Raw genomic sequence first — 26,888 nt, 5'->3', positions numbered from 1 at the left:
CGTAAAAAATCTTTTTATTACGTCAATGAAGGTAGCCAGCAACTAAATCGGGCAGTAAATAAAACAAATTCATGGCAGAACCAAATTTTACGTAAAGAAACGCAACTCAGATATGTTTCATTTGGGCCTATAAAATAAGGAAGTCATAACGTCCCTCTCAAACACTTAGTAGAGCAAATAATTTCGTTGGAAAACAGCCCAAGCTATGTAAAACAGGTGGGAGGCAAGAATTACGAGCTCTCCCAGAATAAAGAGAGCGTATTTCCACAGAATGTGAAAAATAAGAAGAAAACAACGCTGAAGGAGGTGGAAAAAATAATAATAAAGGTCTGGGGTTTTTATGTTTTCGTTGCGCAGGGCTCTTGTGCTGACAAATCTACTCGCGAGGGATTTCAGCACCGAGACTTTTACGTGAAAAGATACTTCCCCTGCAAGGAAAAGCATATTTCCCCTCTAAAACGCTTTTCAGCTTTTCCCCTACATTTTACACCCGGCAATGCTTCCTGATCATATAGAAGAAAAAACAGTCCGTTTCCTCATTTATTTTCTCTTCTTTTCCAATGGAAGCATTTCATCTGGATTCTTATTGTATCATTTTCATCTCGAAGTATGCCGTGTTTTCCTCTCTTCACTGAGAGCCTTTACGAGCCAAGGGTTTACTCCAAGTAGAGGAAAATGGGGTCACCAAAATACATGTCCTTGGAATACCGATGGCAATCTCTTTATTCTGCCTTGTGACTATAATATTATGTGTTATAATTTGTTATTATTCTACGAATCAAGGATCCGGCTTTTATTTGAGACAGAGAAAACAGGTTCATACCTACAGGGGAAAGAAACGTCCCTGAAATGGCATAACTAGGTACTAGGTTATAAAAGGTTAAATCCAAGGCTTCCAGGGTGGTAGAAACGCGTTTAATATGATATAATATTAAAAGTTATTCAAATGTTTAGATAGAAACATAATCCCAGCCTTTTCCATCCCTGCATTTGAAGTATTTTACGCGTAATTAAAAAAACTTTGCCCTTAAAAAAAAAAAAAAAAAAAAAAAAAAAAAAAAAACAGGCTTTCGAATTTAAGAGAAAACGTCTACTGATTATTTTGGTATTACTAGCTTTTTATTAAATTTTAGTTCTAAAAGACGCGTCAAAACTAGTTTTTACAGTTCTAAAATTGGATATAAATCTACTTGGGATTTTTAACCTTTATTAAATTAATATAAATGGTCTATTTGTCTATGAACTAAATACCTAAATATTAAATTAATATGTAGGTTCTTATTGCAAAGGTTTTATTTACATAATATTTATAAAGTATGATAGATATATTTACAAAGTTTAAATCACAAAAGAAAAACATTTTCTCTCTCTCTCTCTCTCTCTCTCCCTTTAAATTCAACTTTTATTACTGAATTAAATTTGACCAACTCTTATTGTTTACTCTTTCAAAAGAAAAAAAAAAACATGACATTATGTATTGTTGTAAAGGTTCCTAGCAATGAGGATATTTTTCAGCAACAGAAGTACTGCATTTACATTAGGTATCTACCATCTACGGAGTTTAGGTATAGGTAGCTAGGTACTAAAGTGAAAACCAAGCAATTGGGATTTATATTAGCCTTGATTTAATATCCACTAGACTCCAAAAATTATCTGATCAAATTATGCAACCTAAACACCAGACCTGTATTAGTATGACCTGTTAATATTAGGATGCTACGGGTTCGATCCCCGCAAATTAAATTGAATATCCAGTCTTTAGTCCCAATAGTGAGAAATAATAAATCTTCTTTGATCAGAATAATCCTAGTACTCTAGCCTAGATACTTTCGATAGCTTAGTTACATTATTGTAGGTACTTATTATTATTTAAATAAATAATGATACCAAATAAAAAAAAAGAAAAAAATTAAACACAGTAAAATATCTTTATTGTTAGTCATCAATAAAAATATTTTGCTAGTTTTAAAACTCAATACAAAGTTCCCGTCTTGTACTCTTGAGACCCAACCTAAATTTACTCAATTGACCGTCTGCTAAATTTACTCAAAGGAACGTCTGCTAAATTCACTCATGAGAACGTCTTCTAAATTCACTCAAAGGGACGTCTTCTAGATTCACTCAAGGAGGACGTCTGCCAAATTCACTCAAGGGGACATCTTCTAAATTCACTCAACTGAACGTCTGCTATTCTCTCAAGGGGACATCTGTTAAGGTTCCCTCAAGGGTGTCTGTTGTTTCTCATACAGATGGGATGTTGGCTTAAGTTTCTCTATCTTTGGCAATTTTAAACTCTTCTCCCAGAATGGTAGCGATTTCTCCTTGCATGAAAGCCCATGGTACATTTGAATTGGCGAGGGGACATTTCTCGCCGCTGGGACAGTACACCTGGGAAAAGAAATAAGCAAACAATAAATAAATAAATAAATAAATAAATAAATATATAAACAAATAAATAGAAAATCTAATAAAGTTGGGATCTTTTCGAGGTAAACCGAGATTTGTTTTTAGGAGAGTTTTTCAAAACTTAGGGATTTCGGAGCAATATCCTACAGGATGTAAGAAAGGCTACAAGGAAACAAACCTTTAACTGGCACAAAATAATATTGTATTTTGGAATGATAAATTACATTATATATAACATTCTATCATACTTCTAGATTCTTAATTTTTAGAAGTAGATACATTGATCATATGATCTATTCTTTAGTTTTCATTCTTACCTCTGCTCCTGCGCCTTGTCGTTTGATACTATCCCGCGAGCAGGGAAAGCAGAATTTGTGATGTGCCACGGAGGGACACTGCACAAAGTGGGTATCCTCTAGTCTTTCCTGGCACAGGGTACATTTCAGAGTAGTTGTGTTGGCTACGGGGGTGGGGGCCCCGGTTTCTGTAGGGGCCGGCGTTGCGGGCTCTTCCTTTACACCTGAAAGAAAGAATGGCAACTTTGAGTCTTCTGAAGGGTTTCGAGGGTAGAGGGGAACTAAAAATTCATAGCACTTATTACTATTATTTTTTATAAAATGCTCTTTTATATTTTTTTCTACACTATATTTTTCCCTGAACAAGTGGTTTTAGATTTCACCTACCGTTCTACCCCATTTTTCAGAGCTATTGAAAAGTATTCCAATTTTCGACGGTAGGGAATTTCAACCCTATGACGTTTTTAAATCACAGGTCATTGTTTTGTGTGAGATTTTACTTTCCCAGTCTGTTCCTCATTCGCAAAGGGCAAAAGGTAACACGGAGCCACGGAGGGCTTTCGAATTCATGTAGGTCATATGGCGTGAGTGTAAAACTGACACATGCAACCTTTATTTTCTAAGAGAAAGGAAAGGTAAAAGGCACGTGTGACGAACATACGGGTATCCTTTGCTGTGTGAATAGCTCTGCTGTATTATCCCCGTATTCGTTATTTTGTAGAAGAAAATCTATTTCCAAACGAAGGACTTTGAATTTTGACGAATTATCTAACGTACGGAAAAGAAAATCAATTTAGTGAACGCCTGGAATCTTTTCTAATTAGGCAATGTGCAGTGTTATAAATCGAAACCGATGCGGTTTAAAGTCCATTATCATAACGTTGAAAGTTGACTTTTCTACTTAATTATTACAGTAGTAAGTAAATTGGTTATCAAGTAAGATTAAAGGTGTCTATTTACTTATTTTTCTGATATTGCTCCCGTTGCTGTTTTTTTTTTTTTTAATGTCCGATAGGTACGGTACCTTCAATTTTATTGATTTATTTAACTACTTGTCTGTTTATTTGATGGACAATTTATCTATTTGTCTGTTTATCTGATGATTTACCTGAAATATTGTTGGCGCCTCCTTCTGATGACGTCACGGTAGTGGAACTTACATGTCTACTGCCCGAAGATCTGCGGCCACTTGAGGAACCTGGAAATAGAAATAAATGGTAATTAATAAATTAATGTAATTATTATTCACAATTAATTATTACTATGTATCGGGGAAAAACCATATTGGATACCGCTAGCTTAGCATTGGTAATACCTATAGCTAACACCGCTCCTTAAAAAAAAAAAAAAAAAAAAAAAAAAAAAAAAACAAAAAACAAAAACAAAAAAAAAACTTATGAATGTCTTGAAAATTCGTTTAGGTTTAATTAGGTATGTGTTTTCGATCTGAAATCAAAAAAGTTCGATCTGAAATCAAATTATGTAATCAGGTAAGACCCATATTCGTTTTCCAAATTATCACCCAGCTAAATAATCAAAGGACAATTCAATAAGGAGAATCATCAGTATGGAAGAGATTGTAAGAGAATTTCATAACGGAACGATGCGGCTATCTAAAAAAACTGGTGAAGGCAATGCTTATCAGTAAAAGTGATAAGACGTTATCAGCTTCCAGACTCATGCTACTGATAACTTATCAGCAAGATAAGCCGAAACATCATTAGGTTTTTATTCATTTTCCCCAATGTCTAAGTTTAAACACTTTATTTGAGAGGTATGTGAACATGACACGTTTTATTAGTAACACAAGTCCTCATTAAATGTCTATTCAAATATGAAAAGATTACTTTCATTAAAAACATAAAAAATAAAAATAAATAATAATATATTATGAAATACTTGTATTTAGGTCCTCTCACCACGTTGATGATAGGTACTTCCACCAATAATTCCTTTCCTTACTCTCATCACTAATTGTGAGAAAATTTGGAAAATCCACAAATATGAACTTCTATACCGGCTAGATAGATATTGTGCCCCAAATCTTGTATTTTGAATTGGTACTTTTGACACATCCACCAATATAATAATTATTGATATTAACTCTTCTTTTCATCACGACTTGACTTTGAAAATGTTTGAACTGTCGGCACATCAACTAATATTTCTTTTTCTCATCAGCCTATCTAAAAGCATACTATGGAGGTTAAAAGGATTAATATTCACCTGATGAGTTTGGTGAGTGTTGTGATCCCCGTGAGGCGGATCGGGGTGCGTTCGCTCCCGGGGGACTCCCGCCTGTGCTCCTTGGGGAGCCAGGAGGTATATTGTCCGCTACGGACATAAGAGCCGCCATCGGGGACTGACCGTTGTTCCCCTGTTGGGTTTGCGGTGAATCTGAAGGAGAGCCTGTCCTTGGTCCTAGGGGGGAGCTGGAGCCATTTCCTGCCGCTGGGAGTGATGGTGCGGTGTATCCTGAGGGAGAGAATGAGAAGTATGAGTACAGAGCTAACAACATCAAGAGACCAGTCCTATAGGAATTTGGCTAAAAACTAGACGGAGGAGATATCTTTAGGAGTTTCATTTTATCGATAATATTTTCAAGAGTACGTACGTAGTTCATCATCATAATAGGTAAATATATTTCCTAATCGACTGACACTATTATACGTCTATTTTCCCGTGTAAAAATATTTCCTGAAGCAAGTTCAAAAATTACACTTTCCTTCTGTACAAGAATGTGTTCTGAATACTCGCTTCTCTCTGTCGAGTACCTATTATACAAGATATGTACAAGTAAAGCAACATGGTCTTCATCTAGACTTCAGGCAAAGAACTAAACAATAATAATAAACAACAACACAAGCAAATCGGAGAAATAAAAAAAAAAACGAGTTGTAATTTAGCATCGGGCTATCCCGTTAGGTAATGGTAAGACTGGATTTTATAACATAAACCGGTTTTCTAGAAAGGGTGGACCCGTCAATCTAGTTTACAACCAGTCTCATTCTTCTCTACAAGTTTACATATTGGTTTGTTTTCTAAATAGGGGAATCGTGTCTGCCAAGATTACGCGATCGGCTAGAGGAGGGATTGTTGTTGGAATGTAAGAAATGGTTTCTGTCCAAGACGAAGTGTTTAGAATTGTCTCAATGATGTAATTTGTGATTCGGTTTTCTAATGATTATGCAAATTATGGAGTAATCCTATTGAGTTGGGTAATATCTACGGAGCTGAAAGAGTTCACTGACTATTTCGCGTTTGGGCATTTCATCATTACTGAGGTGCTGTAAAATGCTATAGAACATCATATTATTTTGTGCTTTCAATTACAGTATTTAAATGTGTGAAAAATAGAAAACCATTAAGCCAGTATCAGGATAAAATTTCAAATATAGAATAGGCACATTTTATAAACCAATCGGCCTATGTTGATAAAAACCTTTCATTGGATTGGATTATGGTCCAATGGGACCTTAGTACAATCAAAGAATTAATAAAATGATTCTTATTCAGAATCACTGACGATATTATGTAAATATAACCATTTTAGGAAAACTACAGGAGAAGTTTTGACCAAGTACAATGCAGAGTGATAAAGGGTTCTTATCACCGCTTATCAGTGACTTTGCGATATCAGGCTGAGAACGCATGATTTCAAACCAGTAAAGGAAAACAATAATAATGAAATTCTTGGTGAACTTTTTCATGGATATTATTATTATTATTATTATTATTATTATTATTATTATTATTATTATTATAATAATAATGAGCAAAATCGAGTGATTATATTTTAGTTAAGACTCATCACATGAAAAAGCTTTTCAGGCAGTTTGTTCTTATATATTTTTTTTTGAACCTTTATAATGTCTTCTTTTAAAATACTCCTGCGCGTTGGACCCATTACTGGTTTCCATACAAATGATTCAGTTGCAAAATCTGATGAATCTGGTGGTTCAATAGTTTTATTACTTCTCACCATTTTGAACAACCGTAGCACCGTAGCTCCAAGTCATGATTAAAATTCTCTGGTCACGCTACGCTAGGCTTTATTGATTACATAAATGTCCATTTGTATCCTTTGCAGTGGCATGTCATAAATTGTCATCAAGCACAACAAGTATCTACAAACCTGTCCTCCATTGACTTCTATACTCTAAGTTTATACCAACAAAAAAAGTTATTTTGTAACGTTTGAAGGCTTGAAAGGCAAAGATATTGCAAGGCTGGTAAAAGTTGTAAGACTTGTTTACTATGTCGAAGATCTGTAAATGCATAATTTAACCAGTTGTCCAAAGGGACTCTACATACCTACTTTGCTAATCATTACTGAAAGTAAGTCAAGTGCCTTGTTTAGAAACATTGACGGGGGTGTTACAAGAACTGGGTTGACAGAAGGTAAAACTCCTTCCTAGACTTTGGGTGAGTCCATTATGAAGGACGTGAGAAGTAGAGTACACTTGAAATGCAAGAAATCAATAATACCAACATAATTTAAAAGTTTGGGAACACCCAAAGAAAAACATTCTAGACTACTAAAAGTAGTAGCTCTAACTTCAATTCTTTTTCTCACTCAGAGAAGGGAAAAAACTTTCTCATTTATACGATTTGTATGTCGAAAAAAACTTCCCCTAGAAACTCCTTGGAATTTATAAAGCTCAATTTTTCAGTAGTTTCTTGATTTTACGGATTCACTTTTGTTCAGTTTCATTAAGAAGTTTATTAACATGACGTACCAGTAACACGCTAATGTCATGTAGGTACGTCTAAACAAACTCAGTCTGATCTCGAAGCTCAAATCACAAGGTTGAGAAGTGTTGTGCCTCATAATATTCATGGTGAACTCATTTCTCCTCAGCGGTATTAATAATCGAGTAAGTAAAAAATAACAAAAACCATTACACGAAGAAAAAAACTGATTAGAAGAGAAGGGAACAAGATAGGTGTGACGTCACCAGGCATCTCCCCTATTTTAGTGGCGTCAATACGTAGTGGAGTGCAGCGTAGGAATACTGCTATCTCGTTCACCCGACAAAGTCTACGTCACAAACTCCATATTGCCATATTAGAGAACGCTGCAACGTTGCCAGCTCGCTCCCGAATGTTTTTTTTTTCTCTCAGCCATTTTGGAATTACTTCATCATCGTCACAGTGAATAGCATTGACCGACCAAGCACCCCTCGTGGTTCCGTTCGTTTCTTAATATTCTTTGGAGGTCAACTTTTTCTTTCACAGCCATAGGTGCGTGTGACGTCCTATCATCAACAAAATGAACATTGTCTAGTGAGAATATTGGGATTGGGAAGTATCGACTAGAAATGAGTGACAGATGACAAACTGTGAAATTGGTTTAGGTGGCAGTAATATCTTGTACATCCGGCACAGCAATCGAGTGATGTCTACAGGTACATCACTAGGAGATTTTTTGACATTTTTTGTTAAGAGTCCTTTAATTCCTAATACCTGGTCAGTGGTCATTATTATTGAACTTTTTTTTAAAACGAATTGAGAAGAGGCTCTCAGCTTCACAACAAATATAACGAACAAAAAATGATTTAGATTGAGCAGAGGGGAAGAACTAATTTACGTTTTTCACCTGAACAGGAACATATCTGACGAATTGTGTTTGAACAATGATCAATTCAATATCCAGGCAGTAATCAACCTGAATGGAAACAAGAAAGAAAAAAAAATGATTTCATGATTTAAAATATGAAATCAAAAGTATTTTTTATGCCCTTTTCATTGTGTAGGCTAGACTGGCAGTACCTAGACGCATTTCAGCATTGAAATTCTTTACAATAAAAATGAAATTTTTACTATCTGGAACGAATGGCAAGATAATGCTGCTCTAGCAATTAAAAGAGTGAGCTTAAATTATGAAATGACAATAAACTCATAACAATGAAACTGATTAAAGACATGAAGAAAATTAATGCCCTTCTGAGTAATGTACTAAAAATAGATAAAAATGTTCGAGAATACTAGAGTAGAGGGAAATGGGAAAATCTACTGAGCAAAAATTTAAGATAACAAAAAGAGATAAATGCTAATTTTCTCAATAGGAACCAAGCAGTCCTAAATAAAACCGTATTTCCTAAAATACAAATTGAATACCTTCCAAATTATGTAAAGAGTTGTGCGGCTATTATTGATCATTTCCTATACCTACAATAATTGTCTCGATCTGGAAAATTTGAAAACAATCCGGTTATATAGGTAATTATATATTGGTTTGTCCCTCCATTAAGATTTTTCGCATAATATGGACAGCTTTCAAGAAACGTGTATCGACCTATAGTCCTATACGAATCTATACTAGTTGAGACCAAAACAACCGTTTACAGACTGACAGTTTACATAACATCTGTGTTTACGGAAGAAAAGCCGTTTTTTACAATGTTTCATCAACTCCAGTCGAGTGGCTTGAGATCATGCGTTCTGAAGCTGATATCACAAAGTCACTGATAAGTCCCTTATCAAAAGTCACTGATAAGAGGCTACAATACATGTATTTCAATAATGATGTTCATAATCAAAACTGAACCTAATAGTTTTCTCATTACTCATTCCTAATGGTTTAGAACTACAGACTTATAGAGGTTCATAATATTACAATTATCTCCATCGGCATCGCTCATGACTGCTTTTCCATGACTATATTGTTATTAAAAAAGAAAGAAAAAAATCGGTTCAAAGTCCTTTTTTGTAGAGGCCTACTTGGTCTTGACCGACTCTTTTGGTATTAGATGCAACTAATGATTCTCAGAATCCCAGAGTCTGATTGTTCATACATATACCAATGTTACCTGGAAATCCCAGGAATTATTTCACCCCTTCTATCATAATAATTGCAGGCATGCGTCGCAATTACTTCATCTAGTTATAATACAATTTGATATTTAATAATACCAATAAATATGATTCGTAGATAACAGTGGAAGAGAATCTGGTAGAATCCAACATTCCGTTAAGCATAAAGTTTCGGCAAGAAAGAATGGCTTAAAATAAAAGATCTTCATTAGTGTGCAAAACTTTTGTGGTGTTACACTAAGGATTTTTTTTTCTTTCATAGTAAACAAGAAATTCTTTTATAGCGGCTGCCCACCCCGTATGAACGGGAACATGGCAAAGCAAAAGAAGAAGAAGATGTCAAACAAGAAACCAAATAGGTACTACATTTGAGGACAGAAAATTAATAGGAAGAAGTTCTGGAAAAGTGTCAAAAATTTAAAAGCGCATAATAGGTAACAAATCATGCAGCACCATTAGTAAAACCAAAAATAAACCTTCTGAAGCCAAAAATGAAACAGACAGCTCATAATTGATACTTGTAAATTCAATTGATTGATAGTTGACATTTTCCACCATAACGAGACATAAATAGGTCAGTTTAATTCATTCCTTATGATGATGACGAGAGTCATTAAAAAATAATTTAAAAAAAAAAATCCACGTCAAAAGAAAATCTATAGTGATATTTCTGGTGACTTTTCTGACCCTTCGTGACATATGGCGTCCGCGGAAGACATAAAACCTGTCTGGCCGTGATTTTGCTGATTCTTAACATCTGTTGTGAAGTCTAGACGAACTTTTTTTTTATTTAGTTTGTAAATTAAATTTCCAAGTTATTTTTGTTCATTCTTCTTCTTCTTGCAGCTCAGTACACAAGTACTTTTTCACAGTATAGTATATGAAGCTCAAATGATGTCTTGAATTTACACCACCTGAAAGATCCTGCTTTCGCTGATGCTTTAGTGAGATCTACGTAGCTATATTTGTAAATGTGAGCACGTGCCCAAAATCCTACAGTAAAATTATTATCATCTGCTCCACAATGGACAATCAAAATTGCTATTTCGAATGGAGGTGTCGGAAAGTTCTAAGAAAAACTGACTCAACACATCATTAGGACGAACAAACTGTTCGAATTTCCAAATAAAAACACGTGGGGTACGTGGGATGAACATCATAAGTGTTAAGTCGGTGAGGTGTGAAAATAAATCTGAGGAATACCTATAATTTATTCGATTAATTATTTATGTGTATGCCTTTGCGTTTTGCTTTAAAAAAAAAAAAAAAAAATGCAACCATTTCTTTTAGTTTAGTTGAATAATAAACCTTCCTATAATAAGAGTATTTCAAGAGAAGAAAAGCTGACAGTATACAAAGAGTCAAACGACCGAATTTATCTAGATCCCTCAAAGACTTCAAGGAAGATTAGAAATATGTGAATTATTGCATAACTATACAGTTTAGTAGAATCTAGTAGAATACTATCATTATTCAGTTGTTGATACGAGTAGAAAATAGATCAGCATGAGGAAAAACCGTGTTTAACTAGAAGGTGAAAATTGTGACTGTACGCAAGTAACACACATCAGGAAAACATTAGTTTGCGTGAGCACTGTCGATGTCTCTCGTTTTTTAAAAAAGTTTTTGATGGGCTGTTGGAAGTAATTAATTTTTCATCATTATTTAAACATCACAGCTGAATATACCTATGTATTTGTCTGCCTTAATTTAATCTGGTGAGCGAATGACTCATCCGAAGCACGTGTTTGTGTCATTCGAAATAGAGCGTTTTTCATATTTACAATAGAATGGAATAGAATAATGTTTTACAAAACACCTGTGTGTTACTCGCCATAACGTCATGGAATTAGCAATTGTCACTTTATTTCTAATTAGTAACGGTGAAAATATGCCTAGATTCTATGCCAAAGGTGACGAAGAAACTTCAAAATAAACATTTTTATCAAAACTGGAACTCTAATTTCCCCAGGCTCCGAAAATAGCTCTTTTAAACATTAGATCAGAGGAAAGAATAATGAGATTCTAAAGAGAATAATGAGATTGACTAAAATCTCAAATAATGTAATAAATATTACTTGATTTCAGACTAGTTGAGATTACCATTGGAGGATTGCAGTGCGTTTCATTAATTTTGAAAACTTTGGCCATATTAGTAAACTTATTATGAGAATTAAAATGCAAGATCATAAACCATTTGGCTTGTTGCTAAACTTGCCCAGCTGTATGAAACTGTGGAGGTATAAAGCAATGCATCCTGTGTGAACACACCATACTTCTGTGACATTTCACTTGGCATGAAGCTAAATTAGAAGTTTTCTGATCACAACGTACACATTCAACAGTGGCTGTCTTATCACTGTCTAAGATCATAACTGAATTCAATAACGCCCCTATATTAACCATTTGATGCCCATATCAGGTAGGTCTGTCCATTTCATGAACAATAATTTAAACCGGGGATTTCCAACTTTTCTTTTTGGCCCTGCGCGTCGTGCGGTGGCACCCTTTTAGAGCAACAAATTGGGCGTTCTCTGGCAAATCAAACGGTCGACGGTAATAAAAATCACAACATCCCGATTATTGATCCAAACCGTCACACGAGGAAAACTTGAAGAGTTCAGAAGCAAAAGCCACAGTAATTTTTCCCTTCAAAAAGTGGACTTGGCCCACTTTATTAGTTTATCTTCTTTTCAGTTCCAGATCATTATTTTGTTTTCATGTGTAGGTATCTCTTTCCACTTCCAGCCATTTTAAACATAAACTTACTTTTCGAAAGCTGGGCGGCTTGGCATTTGACACCCAGGCTAGTTCTCTTAAAGGGCTAATAAGTGGCATGTCTTGAATGTGTCAAAGGGTTTGATAATAATCAGTTGATTAATTTATTATTATTAATTGGGCCAGTATAAACTGTTAAATAGTGGGCAGTCACTTTTTTTCCTTGATAAGAAATACGACTAAGGGGTTTGGAATAAAATCAAAATTAACATAGCTGATAAGGTAGACCGCTTTATCACCCATTGAAACTATTTTGATTGACCGATAAGAACAAATGCTGATAAGGCGTTTTTGCTAATATGAATTATTAGTTTTCTGGAAAGAAAGATGCATAGTGACTGTGTGTCTCCACTAATAGTTTACTAGTTGAGAAAGAACGGTAGAACAGTGATTAATAACATTGTACAGAACAGCCACCATTCTGCTGATTAAACTCCATTCTGCTGTTTCAATGAATCACATGACGATAAGCTGAGATAATTTATCTAGTACCTAATCAAAGTTGTGGGATTTCCTCTTTGATTGCTTTTAATCCCAATGGAAATCGTTGAAACTTGAGACAAAGTATTATTGCTGTTATACAACATGGTAGGGATTAGGACTTTTTTTCCTTTCACTCTACTTTTTCTCTAATCATATATTTTTTCACAAACATTCTGCAAAATAAAGTTAATTTATTCTTCTCTCTTGCATAACTTTCAGATTTTCCTCGTTATCTCTCAAAGGGGGATCTCTATCATTAAGTAATAATATAAAAGTTCACAGAATTTGATACAGACGATATGAGTGTTATGACACTATTTTTGGGGGGATTCAGGTTCGAACAGGTTAAATCAACGGTTTCAAGGACGTATAAGTCGGATTTTTTGCCATGTCTCTATCTCGGTAATACTATCAGAATAGGTTCTAGGTAGGTACTCAATTATGTAATACACGTCCTCTCATTTTGTACCATTCCTCCATTTCTGGGTGTGGAATGTTTGTGTACTCTGTACATGTAGGTACTGGCGAACTCCCAACAGACACGTCAATTGAACAGCACATTGTCTCGTAAAATACTACCTTATAGGATTAACCCCTAGGTCCACGTTGTATGTTATAGGTTCCCCAGTCGATATTCGCATGAAAATATCATACATGTACTTAAATTTGCCTTGCAATTGACATTTGTTTCATTTTTTTATTTTAATTTCTCAGATTAGGTAATTGGATCTCACATGAACATCTTGGAGGACGGATTGGTTATCTCTACTATCAGCACCGTAACAGACACGAGACCAAACAATACTCCGAATTGTATTTAACTCTGCCAGAAAAATGATAGATGTGTTGAGTTCACGATACTTTACAAGTGTTGATAAATCAAAGTCAGTTATGTTATATGTATCTACATAAATCATCTGTATTGAACACATGTGGACATGGAAAAATCAACAAAAACCTGAGTCATAAAACGAATAGGTATGTCATAAGCCACAAGGACTTCATAATATAATTGCTGGGTAATGATGATACTTACAAAAATGTAAACAAATCGTTAATTAGAGACAGTTTCAAGTGCAAGGTAATAAAATTCATAAAGCACCGCAACAGAGCGAAAATTATAATAAGAGTTTCATTGACTATTCAAAATACCAGTTCTTGAATTTGAAATCATAACACAAAAATGTAAATAAATCAATTAGTAAGTAGTATGAAATAGGTGAATCTGTAATCAGACTAGACAAAACAGATTACAGAAGAATGTATTGTAATGTAGGTACTCAGTTTACAATATTATAAATCAAATTCCATTTGGTCAAAAAAATAATAGATAGGCATGATGCAAGATGAAGTCAGACTTGTAACATTTTCATAACCAATATTTTCATGATGCATTTGAAAATTAATAAATTTGGAGCATCCACTAAAAACAATTCAGGGGCTTCTACTTTACTCTTACATTGTGTGAAAGTTGTGCACTTTGGGCATATCCACTACAAATTAATTATACCTATCTCTTTATTACCATGAAAATTTGCTACATAATAATCAACAAAATAAGTGTATACCTATCTAATAAACTAAAAATAAATATAAACTACTATACAAAGGTATATACAGTAAATAACTGGAATGAATAGGGCATGCAAAAGAACAAGAACTCTCAGAAAAGAAAAAATAAAGGGAAAAGTTGAAAACAACTGGAAGGATTGATTTCCCGAAAATTGTTGTAATTTCTCGGAAGTGTTTTTAGTCACGATAAACAGGGATATTACTAGACCCTGTCATAAACTGAATTATAAAAAAGGCACTATTTTAAGTTTTATTTTATATAAAAAAATTGTCTAGCTTTGTTTTGGCTGTCAGAGATATTTCCCATTGAGTTATCTTAGCTTTGTTCATTGATCTAGGTTTCAAGCCAGTGTTGTTTAGTCTTGGCAGTTGTATTTAATTTAGTCTCTATTCCAATTCAAACGTTTATACTGTATTTATAATCTTTGGTAAGGGATAGTTTTCTTAAGGTAAGGACTTTGGTTTTAACCAGGAAATAAATTAAAGTGAAAGGTAAGTAAAACAAAAGAAATGAGATGCAAAAATCCAAGATATCCCAGGTGTTATCTACTCACTGACTCACCATTTGGTTTGAAGGTTGCTGTATCGAATGAGGGTGCTCTTATCGGATGTTTTGGATCAGCTTTGAAGTTCCTATCAAAAGCAACTACTGCCAGACTACCAGCAGGTAAGGATTCTCCTCGTGTAAGGGGAGGCCTAGGTCCATGAGCTCCTTGCTCTTCCACACTCAACATTCGTTTAGTTGCGGGTGTTTCACCACTGGCATGTAGCTGATGGGGGTGATGTGTCTCATCTTCCTCTGCGGGGGTGGACAGACCTCTCTTGAGTCCCATACTCTGGGGAGGTATATTGTTGGTAGCCCGAGGTAAGTGATGTGCAGTACCTAGGTGAGCAGATGGCACCCTCACTGTCCTAGACACCATGTCCCCATGTTCACCCTCACTAGGTGCAGAGCTTAGCGTTCTGGTCATGGCAGCACGCGTGGTGCTAGGAGGAGGTGGGGCAACATACTCGGACAAAAGTCCAGATCTGGAATGATGAAGTGTACCATAACTTGCATGTAAGGGTGGTTGTTGAGGTTGCCTGCTTGACACATGAGCGGCAGGAGGGAGGCCCACAACCTCGAGACTAGTGGCACCGTTCTGGTGAGAGGTATCATGGGAACTGGTACTGGAGGATCTGTGCAGGTTTCCAGTAGACTTGCTCGAGTGGTGATGACTGCTAGAAGTACTTGTGTTCCCTCTACTATTACTTTCCTGAAATCCATGAGCTCGCTTCATCTGTCGTGCGGTTTCTATAACAAGTTCAATTCTGTCTGCGCCCTCGTAGTTCACACAACCCCTACATACTGCCTCTGTAAAGTCATGTAGCATTGCCCAGGGCATGCGGGGCAAGTCACATAGATAACAATGTTGGCGCTTGCCTCCCATTTGGATCATAGTTGACATATTAACCATTGAAACAAAATTAAATTCTGTTCAGTAAATATTTCTCATTAAATGAAAGACATTTCAATCGAAATCTCAAGTTAACACAGTTTATTTTGGTGTAGACAAAACACATTTTTTTTTTTTCTCTTTAAAACGCGAAACACAACACAAACAAAATACGAAAGTCTAACAAAAGATCCGTAAATTTTAAATATACAGGTTATGAGAATCTCCACTGTTTTGGCACTATTCAATTTATATAAATAAACTTATTGACGCACTAGTGACGGATCCTGCTCGCATGAAGGACCAAGCAATACTAACCCTGCCAGCAGTTACGGCAGGGGGCACTGCAGTCGTCACGAGGGGAGTGCGAGCTCTGGCTACGTCACAGATTGCGCACTAGCTTACTGCGCAGCCCCATTGTATTGCCGCCAGCAGGCAGTCACTTTCGCTCCATAGATTTTCATCATCATTCCCAGACGTTTGGTTTTCATCGTCACGTTGAGCAGGTTACTGCACGCTTTATCCCTTCTACTTCTCCTCCTGTCGGATTTATTTTGGCTGTCACGGACGATGGATCACGTGATGATGAGATTGATGGCAGAGATTGTCCGCGGCAATCAGCACTTGCCTTGAATTAATATTTGGTAGAACCGTTCTGTCTTTCCTGGAATAGAGTTGAACATTGCATTAGAGACTACATCGTCCTCGAACCTCAGAACTCTTCATTATGAATAGACCAGGGATTTCTCTGACTTATTCTTCCTTATCCTATAAATTTATCAATTCTGACTATGTCTCAAAATATCTTACAACACTCGAGTTTGGCTTTAATATTACAACTTGTTCACTGAGTGTCTGAGCAATACACTGGAGTGTTTTCTCACATCTCTATGAATTTGATCCGTGAGGCTTTCAGATCCCAGGGCCGAATGGGATAAAAGTTAAGTGTATATTTAACAGCTTATTCAAGTGAATTTTCATCTCTAGGAACTCCACCACAGCCTTTGAAAATTGGGCTGAAAATAGTGACGATAATATTGAAACTTCAACCTGATATTATAAAGAGAAGAACAAATTCCATGTTAAATTTGAGAAACAGCTCCCACTCGCAAAGCCACGAGAGAGCCACGTTTGCAAAATTTGATACTTGGCGTAGCAAACAAGAGTACGTAAATAAAATCGAACAAAAATTCAGCGCGAGCATACTGTGGCAAATTTTACGTTGGTATAATACATGAGTTGTTTTGGAAAATGATCAATTTTTGAAAATCTCGACGTCAAAGAGCAATGGGCTGAAATACCTCAACAGTTTATAGCTTATGTTTCACTACAACAGATTTTACGAAAACATTAGTATTTCCTCATTGATCAAAGATTGATGTTGAGCTTTTTTCGTGACCTGCTTCTACTTAAATAAACAGAAGTTTAGTGCAGATGTACCTATTAGATACCCAGTGCCCGATTAATCATAAAACAAGATGGGCAAATAACCTGGGTCCCCAGTTTGGAGAACCTTCCGAACTTACCATTCATTTTATTCCAGTATTCATCTAGGGATATTTCTAATCATAGCAAATAGTGTAGTCATATCAATATCGTTGCCCAGATGCCAAGTTGTGTAAAAATAATCTAATCTACTCAACCCATTTCTAGCTCCAAATAATAACGCTGATAAGCTATTACAATAGAGTTGAATAGAGCATCAGGGCTTCAGGTTCCCGGTGAGGTTTAATTAATTACTGATGTTCAACAGGCATGTTTCAGTACGGACCATTTTGGGGATCTTCCATAAAGTCGTAGGCTGTGGTTATTTCCCTTCATTTCAGTCAAAATATAACAATTTGCACACTTAATGGAAAAACGTGTAACTTGTTAAAAATTCAACTTTTCATAAGAGCAACCTCCTATGTGAATATGTAATACACCTTCGCTTTGCCTGGTTGTTCTTTGTTAACCCACCAAATGCTTGCTAGCCTTAAATATGCTCACCTAGCTGGTAATCCAGGGGGGGCGTATTAGGTTCGATTTATTCAGAATGTTGTCCGCAATAGAATTTGACCACAGTAATAGTAGTAACCCACTGCTGGAGTAAAGGGCCTTTTAGGTTTTATTCGATAACCTCTGATAAATTGTGAAACCTTTCTCACCTTCCCTCGTAATCGACGGATGATTCCCTCTCGGGAATTTCATAATTCGTTATCTCGAACACGAGAGTAACGAGTGATTAAGACGCGTAGTTGCTTATCTCCATTTCACATTCACTTTCTTCGAAAACTGTTGATAAAGATTTAAAAACAACATAATTATCTGAGTTTTCGTGTGGAAAATCTTGAGCAAAAGTCATTGGGAGTAGAGATGAGGGATTATTTTGCAAAATGCCGGACCTTGATCAGTTAAAAAGTTTATCATCCTTGAGGGAGTTATTCGACAATGCTTGATACCTAAAATAGAAGCACAACAAGTTGGCTGATGAGATTTTCACACTGTAAAGGTACCTATGTGAAAATAATGAAGGTTGAAGGAGAACACATCAAGGTAGGTAGTTCCATGACCAAGAAAAGGTGAAGACTATTTTCACTTCTTCTCTTCCTACCTTGGTAGGAAGGTAGAGGTTGGTTGGTAGAATTTGCCTGAGATAAAACAGTGAGTATAAACAAATATTATCTTTATCATTAATTCTTTATCGCGATGTACCTCCTACTTGGTGAGGATATTTTTCCCGGAAAATCCTGTTGGGTATTTCATCATTACTTTGCAGGTACGTGTACTCGTACATTCAATGGAGAGGAAGAACGATCAGGTTTGTGGGCAGTTAATCATGCAAGTTTTCCAATGAGGATGTAGAGGCTCAGAATTTGGGGAAATCCACTTGACCTGATGTTTTAACTAATTTCCTCTTTTTTAAAAATGGAATTTTTAATGAATAAATAGTTGTAGATATGAAAAATCATGTCAGATAAAGTTTATTTGTAAAGTCACGTTGGGATCCTTTATCTTTATCATTAATTCTATTAATAATTATAGAAAATCGGGCATGGTGGGGGTGAATTTGACATCTCACCTAACTGGAAGCTACGGGTTTGAATCTCGGCTAGTGCAGATTTTCCCCAGACATTTTTACTTTCTAGAGAAGTTATCGTTTTGGCCGTTTTCAATTAGTTCAAAGTCAGATTTTGGTCGTTCCATCGTACACAGATATCAGGAAGAAAACGAGAATTGAAGGCACCATTTTCAAAGCTCCTGTTAAAGACATGACCGCGTGCTAGATTTTGTGGGGGGTAAGGGGTGAATTTCAACCCTCGCCCCCATTTTTAAATAAAGAAAAAAAAGTCAAAACACTGTAGTCTCAGAATAGTACATCTGCTGCTTTCTGTTGGATAAAACTGGAACTACTATTATTGTTCGTTCTTCATGAAGTATGAAACTATTTAGGGTCATTGAATGTTGGATTGAATTGTGATGAAGCCATCTTTGAATCTCGTTTGAAGCCGGCTTATACATAGTTTAATCCCATATCTACTATTTTTTCGTTGTTATTGATACCAGAAGTTCTTTATACTTTTGTTGGGTTGGAAAATTCTGTGATAATTTTTCAGAAATTATTGATGGTTGAAAAACAGTCATTTTTCCTATAGATTAATTCAAGGTCATCATTTTTGTTCCACGTTTCTTTGTACGTTGTTTACATGCAGCTATTTTTCCCTCTTTCAGACGAGCGCCTCTTTAGCTCAGTGGTAGAGCACTGGTCTCGTAAACCAGGGGTCGTGAGTTCAAACCTCACAGGAGGCATATCTTTTTGCAGTAATGGAGATTTTTTTTCTTTCCTTGGTAATAAATAGGTAGTTAGGTAGGTACTTACTTATTTCACATCTTTTCTTGTTCCTCGAATAACGATTTGTTTTGGGCTATGAATTTAGCATCTCCACCAATAAAATTTCTAATGACCATTTCACAGAGAAGAAAGACCACGCTTTGGTATATTAAGCATCTCCACCAATTCTAAATAACCGTCTACAAAAAAGCCTCATTTTGTTTTCGGAAATTTAGCATCTCCACCAATTTGCAAAGAATTTTATGCATTTAGATTTTAGACCATATTTCTCTTGGGGAATTTAGCATCTCCACCAATGGCAAATAATAATTATTCTAAGATAAGGCTACATTTATTTTTTTAAATAAAATTAGGTAAGCAACTCCGCCAATTTATTCTAAATAACCGTTCTACAAAAAAAAGTCTCATTTTGTTTTGGCAAATTTAGCATCTCCACCAATTGCATTTTTTTTTGTACTGCTTGTTGCATTCAATTTCTAAATAACAGGCGTTACTTTAGACTCCGCGATTCGACTTTTTGAGACTTTTTGAGCACTGGTTACAGGACTTGTGATAAATAAGCATGTGAATAGTCAATCCCAAATCCAATGGTACTACTTTGAACTCTATTTGACTCACAATTAAGGAGTTACAGGTTTCATTCTTTCCTTTGTCATGTTTTTTTTTTTTAACCTTTTTTTACCCCAAATTAAGGGGTTACAGGTTGCATTTTTTCCTGTTTCATGTTTTTTTTTTTTTTTTTTTTCAAGTCAATCTTATGTATTTTTTCACGAGGAATCTGATGGTTTAACTTAATATCTCTAAAATGTTAAACTCTTGCATGAATAGGGCCGGTTGGCTGGCCTCCATTTGCGGCCGAATTTCCATATTGCTGAAATTGTTTGGGCCTTGTATGTATAAGGCCCGCATGTTGTTTTACATATACAGGGTGTCCCAGTGTAGACAATCCGGAAGCCTTGCATAAATAAAACAACCTGCTTAGCCTGTGGCGTATACATATACGCAAGGTTTCCTGTTTAAAAGAAATATAGAAAAGGAAAAACAAAACAAAGGTCAATTTTTCATATCAATGTTTACAATATCTTGAAGAAGAATTAAAAAATCTATTTTTAAAGTGTATTTTACAGAAACTGAGATTTTTTTTACTCTGAAGTACCACATTAGAATATGACTGGGGGTTTTACAAGAAGATACAGACAAATATACGATAGAGTACAGGAAAGTAGAGTATCAAAAATATAGTTCGAGAAATTTGAAATTCATTTTTCTAAATTATTTGGTATTCCAGATTACGATTTATTTTATAATGTTTTGATGAAGCACCAATTGAATGCTATCTAAAAAAAGTACCAATGGAAATAAGTTTTGATCTTTTAATGCCTACTCTACCTTTAATCCCACAGACATTGAGGGAAATGTCGAACAACGTAGGCAAAGTAGGTAAGCATTTTAATTAAAATCTAGTTTTAGAGTAAACCTTTCGATAATAACTAGGTAGGTAGAATGATTTCAAGCTTCAATTCAGACATTAATGGAATTTTTTAAAGGTTGAAAACAATACAGGGCTAAAAATGATTTTGGGTGAGTAAAGACACTTGGCTTTATGTTTTAACGTTCTCTTAGTCACGGAAACAATCAAGTTAAGCAAACTCTTTACACAGAATACTTATAATGCAAACTTTTCATAAAAACATTATAGACCAACTCATTCGTTCAGATAAATGGTTTGTTTGATTAGAGTTACTTCTATTGTTGCAGTGGCTAACTCCACTTTAATTTTGGTAAAACCATGTTCCTTGTAAATAATAATACAAACTGAAATAAATAACTTGAAAAACTTTGTCATAATTATGCACATTAAAATATTTCTAAAAACTATTTACATTTGACACAATGATTATATTGACAAAGGAGGAAAATAAAATAGCTAAAATCTCATATCAAGCTGAGCCACTAAAATCAGTAGATATTTATTCGTCCAGGGAAATGAAACAGAAATTCCATTTGACTATAAAGGTCACAGACCCATAATTTTCTAACTAGGAATGATTCTTACTAGAAAAATTCTGACGATTCAAGAAAATACGGCAATTCAAACACAGTTTGCTTTGTGTTTAACAAATGCTGAATTGTAAGTGTAGAAAAAAAAATTAAACAAACTTTTCATGTAGTTATCAGTTATCCCTATTAGTAGTTTAGTCTCTGATTTTCTTAGTGGCTTACAAATAGGTAGTTTACACTTCGAATTAAACATTTTCAAAAAAGAATCTTAAACTAATTTACTTGCAAAATATTGCACATGGGTTGAAAGTTCAAGGAGTCTAGGACAGAACGGATTGACTTGAACCAAGCTCCTAGCTCTCCTCGTCAATTCGTCGTCAGAACATAGAGGCTCCATTATCTGATGAGGTGATCGCTTCAGCACTTGAGTGCATGGCGTGGTGGTTTGTAAGGTTCGCGTTAGCATCACAATGTGCCCCTGGTCGCAAGGAATTGCTATTCCTGAGGATGGCAGCCGCATTTTCCAACATGAGTGCGTCAGCGGAGAGGCTCAGTATCTTGGCACTATGCTCTTGGGCTTTGGCTCGTAGGCACGCTATGCTATTGTTTCGGAACTCTTCCGGATCTGTTGTTGAGTTCACATTGGCAGCGGCTAGTTGCATCACAGCAGCATGGTGATGTTCCATCTGAGTTTGTATCTCCTGTTGAATCCTAAGGTGTGCAGCCTCCGCCACTTCACTCTGATGGTGGAAGGTATGATGAGGGGATAATGGTACTCTGGATAAATTCTTAACTTCATTATCATGCTTCTCATTCTCCTCCTCATCCTCCTCCCTTCTCCTAACATCTCCATTCTCTATCCTTCTCTCCTCGTGATTTTCTTCTTCCTCATCGTCATCATCATCCTCTTCTTCTCCTCCTTCTTCATCTTCGTTGTCATCCTTCTCACTTGCATTGCTATTTGTATTGTCGTCTTTTAATTGGTCAGCAGCTTCTATTGACTTCCGGTGCATGCCTGAGAAAAGAAAGAAAAGAAAATATAATTATAATTAAAATTTGAACAAAACACCTAGCTTATTGCATATACAAATATTATCCAGGGAGCTGAGTTGAAATTATTATTCTTGAATTGCATAACTTCTCTACATTACAAGGCGTTTTATGTATATTACATCGGCATTACTGTTATTTCATTTTTCTTTCATCATAGGTTTACCTTTGTATAAAAATCAATACGGATTATAAATTATATGTAGCTATAAATCACCATCTATGCATACATAATAATATTAGGAATGGGAAAGTAATGAAAAATGGTTTAAACTGGTGGAGATGCCAAATTCCCTAAAGAAATCTAGGCTAGTAGCTTAGATTTGGTGGAGATGCCAAATTTCCCAAAATAAATCTGAGACAAAAGTAAAATTTCATTTTTAGATTATGAGTAGCTAGCTACCATCTATTTTCTATAGTACCTAATAATATTATCATACCAAAAATCTGATCTTTATTTTCATCATTATAAGTCGACTATGATTTACTATTGTATAAATGAATTCTTTCATTTTCCAGAACTTGGGGCTGTTCTTCTTTTCTTTCTTTTATGTTGCTCATCCTTTTTATTTATTTTTTCCCTTCATATTCCTTGTCGACATTTTTTCTTACTTACTTCTTCGGAAAATTATTTTCTATTATTTAGCAATAGGAACATTAATCATAGATTTTTAGCTACCATTTTTTTCCGGACAAAGATGAAATTTTTCATTTGAAATCTTTTATTATGAGTCCTATATAAATGATAGTATGTCTATTAACTTCATTCATATAATGAGGGTTTCCTACTTCTAGTTATTCAATAAATGTTCTGTCTTGACATGTATTTTTAAAAGAAGGCGTTTTCAAAAAGTCACAAACATATCTTTCTAGGAATGGCGCCCCTTATTGAGGAAGAAAAAATATTTGGCTCCGTTTCAAAAACTTTCTCAATGTCACTATCTAAATACTTACTAATGTCAAATTGAACCTCGGCAGTCGGCTTCTCTCAATTATCGTTTTATTATAATAGAAACATTAGAAATCACTGCTGAGTGCTCCAATGCGACTGTCAGTGTTAATGGAATGTATAATTCTAGAATTATTTGGGATATGTGCTGAAATTACCGTCAGCTATATCTACAATAATATCTAATAGGCTTTTCAGATAAGATTCCTTTTCCTTTTAAAAACGATTCCTGGATTTTCACATGTCAAACTGTGGTCTTAAATATCTACTGGGACCTTAGGTGGTTTGATATTTAGTGGAAAATAATGACAGTTCATACCTACATTAACTCCGCGCATTAGATAGGAAAGTATGCACTTATTAATGTCCTGATAAATAATTTTAGTATTTCCTATAGAACTGAGCTCCATTCAAATCTCATGTATTTCTTAAGATAAATGTATCGATTTTATTGATACATATTAGATTCAGATTTTTCAAGTACTAACCCCCGCGGTGCGATGGTACAAAGTTATTTGAGATTGGGACTCCAATTTAAAGGAGACCCATTGAAGATTCAAAACTTCACGGTTCACATTGGGTTTGATTTTTTTGCAGATAGGTAGGTACCCACAAATAAAAGATTAAAATGATATTCACACACTAAACGGTGGTTTTGGTTCCCCTCAGAGAAATAAGGTCCTATGTTTGTATCTCACGCGAGGTTTGACACATCCCTAACAACTTTCTTAATTGTTGTTTTAGTATTTCTATTACAAAATAAAAGGGCCATTGAATATGTTTTCAAAACAAAATTGAAAGAAAACGAATAAAGTATTAGGTTACCATACAGAAAGTATAAAAATAATATTGGTCTATACTAGACATGTCTATTATTAGTTCTGAAGTGTAAAGTAGTTATGTCAACAAAACAGTCAATATTGTATTTGAATGCTCTATTATTAGGTATTTATAACACCAAATATCCCATTCTACTCTACTTCTAATAGAATATCCAATATGTACGAGTATATCTATTGAACTTTGAGGAAATGTTACGTTTTTTAAATAAATGATTTATTCTAATGGATTATTTGAACTTATCGTTTCAATACCGTTTGGAACACTACCTATAATTTATAAATTTGTAGATAGTTACCTACTTAGATATTAATTTCAAGTTTATCAGCTGAATGGGATTTGTTTAGTTTCAGGTGATGTCAATCGACAGCGTTTGATGCTGATTGACCATAGTGTGGACACTGCTTTAGATTTTATTGTTTTAGTAGTTACTTACCCAGCAACCAGGGAGCGACGCACTCGTTTTCTTTCGCACTCTTCAATATGGTCTCAGGTAGGGGTAAGGAATGGCGGACCATAGCTCCATACAGACCATATTCTGCCATGATTGTACTTCGTCCCCAGCACTTCTCAGTTTTGCGCCACTTGGCTCTTCGGTTTTGAAACCAAACCTGTGGAAATTTGGGAAATTTAGTTATTTAAAATTAAGATAAAAGAGTGGTTGGCATCTCTAGTGTTATATGAATTCAATGATATTTATAACCTGAATAGATGAAAAGATAGGTAAATCATATTCATATGTCATATTTTTATAGTTAGGAAACATAGTTTTAAGTTATTGACGTTGTACCTATATATGTTTATATATTTTATGTACAAAAAAAAATAAAAACTAATCCGTGAGATAGACATACGTATCTTCTTGCAAATGCTCTAAAACTTACACATCCGTTTCTAGTTATTAAAAACAAGAAAAAAATATCTCAGTGGGACATCATTAATTTGTTATTTAAGCATTTATGTGTTTTTTAAAACATATATCCAAAGCACGTGACCAAAAATAATTATCTTCTTTTTTTTTACAAACATGATCACTGGAGCTTTTTTAAAAAGTGTTAGCCATTTCTCAATGCAGAAATTCCCCTCTTGAAACATTTAATACAATGTTTCAGTGTGCAGTAGTGTGAATATTTGTTAATAATTTGGTTATGTTATTATAACTCCTGATTTTTTACATAGATAATGTAATTTGTATTTAAATAGCGTCTGTTTTGGAATCTTTTTGGTATCAATGGAGTGTTTTTGTGTTCCAGTGAAAGATCTTGGTAACTAAACAATTGTTCACTTCAGATATCCTTTACTTTTTGCTCAACATTTCTCAACTTGTTTTTTCAACACCTATATCAGTCCAAAACAGCCAAAACTGACAGTTCCAAAGTAAAATTGAGACTTCAATTTGGGGACTCAATATGAAAGATTGCTAAAGGTAAGCCTGTAAGAGTTCCCTGTACAAATTCCATTGCAATCATCCAATATCTTTAAAAGGTGTTGAAATGTGCCACTACCCTAATCCCACGCACCTAATTAGGAACTTAATAATATTATTAGTACATCCCTGATGTTCGTATTAATTAATACTGAAGGAGCGGTATTTTGGTATACTTATTAGATGCTGGATTACCCGATATCTTTACAAAGACGGTGCTTTTTAAGTGAGGAGGTGTAGTAGGTACTACTAGTTACCAGTCTATGGTATCATGAGAGGGCAAAGGCGATGGGACAATCAGATAGCACTAATTAATTGTTCAGATTATCCATAATAATAATATTAATGAACTCATGGCGGTGATGTGCCTTGTGAAGCTGATAATGTGGCGAGGTATTGGTTTACATCAGCAGTTCTCAAATTATTTATTCATCTTATATTGATGGCTCACTGTTTATCTAAAGGACTGTGAAATGGCTTTATCTAATTCTTCTAGTCTAAGCCTGTTTCCTTTTCTTTAGAAGTAAAATAAACTAATAAAATTTTAATCTGATCCAATTATGACAAACTAATCTACTTACGAGTTACGTGTAAAATTTCTTTGACTTTGGAAAAGTACCGAACTAGGAATCTACAATTCCTTATTGCACGGCCGAAATTTTTTGAGAAACACTGGCCTACATGATTGAAAAGGGCACGCAGACCTCATCCCGCCCGCATAATATTAGGATAATGAGCACAAGGCATGCGTTAGGTTTCGGTAGGTGTGTGGCTGAGGACTAACTGGCGAGAGTTCAAAGTAGGAAAAACCGCACAGGAGTTACGGTACGAGGCGCGGGGGGTTTGTTGAAATCCAAGACTACAGAGTGGCGAGAAGATAATGACTCAAATGAAATATTTTTACTCTATCTCTTTGGAAGCTTTCATAGGCGGAACTTTATCATGACAAACGGTAATATGATTGTGTATCCTTTTGGCTGGGTACATGCACATTTTATACGGC

At 35.1% G+C, this 26,888-nt stretch overlaps 2 protein-coding genes and 1 non-coding gene across 3 annotated transcripts; 1 reads left to right on the top strand and 2 right to left on the bottom strand.

Moving 5' to 3' along the window:
• Positions 1-1,372: 1,372 nt before the first annotated feature.
• On the bottom strand, positions 1,373-16,108 carry LOC103505582 (interferon regulatory factor 2-binding protein-like B). Its single transcript, XM_008469921.3, has 5 exons — positions 14,914-16,108; positions 4,929-5,177; positions 3,811-3,900; positions 2,724-2,926; positions 1,373-2,388 (listed from the first exon to the last, which is right to left on the bottom strand). The coding sequence occupies exons 1-5, from the start codon at positions 15,806-15,808 to the stop codon at positions 2,263-2,265; spliced, it is 1,563 nt and encodes a 520-aa protein (XP_008468143.1). The 5' UTR covers positions 15,809-16,108; the 3' UTR covers positions 1,373-2,262.
• Positions 16,109-19,504: 3,396 nt separating this feature from the next.
• Trnat-cgu lies at positions 19,505-19,576 on the top strand. Its single transcript has one exon. It is a non-coding gene; the product is annotated as a tRNA-Thr (tRNA).
• Positions 19,577-20,759: 1,183 nt separating this feature from the next.
• On the bottom strand, positions 20,760-25,070 carry LOC103505593 (probable serine/threonine-protein kinase DDB_G0290621; the record flags this gene model as incomplete). The annotated part of the gene is made up of 2 exons (XM_026820894.1): positions 20,760-22,635; positions 24,896-25,070. Coding segments are annotated over 2 exons (813 nt in total), but the record flags the coding sequence as incomplete, so codon positions are not given.
• Positions 25,071-26,888: the final 1,818 nt, after the last annotated feature.

This window comes from Diaphorina citri, unplaced genomic scaffold (assembly GCF_000475195.1).
Source record: "Diaphorina citri unplaced genomic scaffold, Diaci psyllid genome assembly version 1.1 scaffold183, whole genome shotgun sequence".
Taxonomy (NCBI): Eukaryota; Metazoa; Arthropoda; class Insecta; order Hemiptera; family Psyllidae; genus Diaphorina; species Diaphorina citri.
Note: the sequence above shows the minus strand (reverse complement) of the source record. Positions and strands in the feature narration are given on the sequence as shown.

What these genes read in the sequence shown, in the direction of transcription:
- LOC103505582 (XM_008469921.3), bottom strand. Translation starts at nt 15,808, where the DNA reads ATGGTTAATATGTCAACTATGATCCAAATGGGAGGCAAGCGCCAACAT. An exon ending in AGCAACCTTCAAACCAAATG is followed by an intron (nt 5,178 to 14,913) that starts GTGAGTCAGTGA and finishes TCTCTCCCTCAG; the next exon opens with GATACACCGCACCATCACTC. An exon ending in ACACTCACCAAACTCATCAG is followed by an intron (nt 3,901 to 4,928) that starts GTGAATATTAAT and finishes TTCTATTTCCAG; the next exon opens with GTTCCTCAAGTGGCCGCAGA.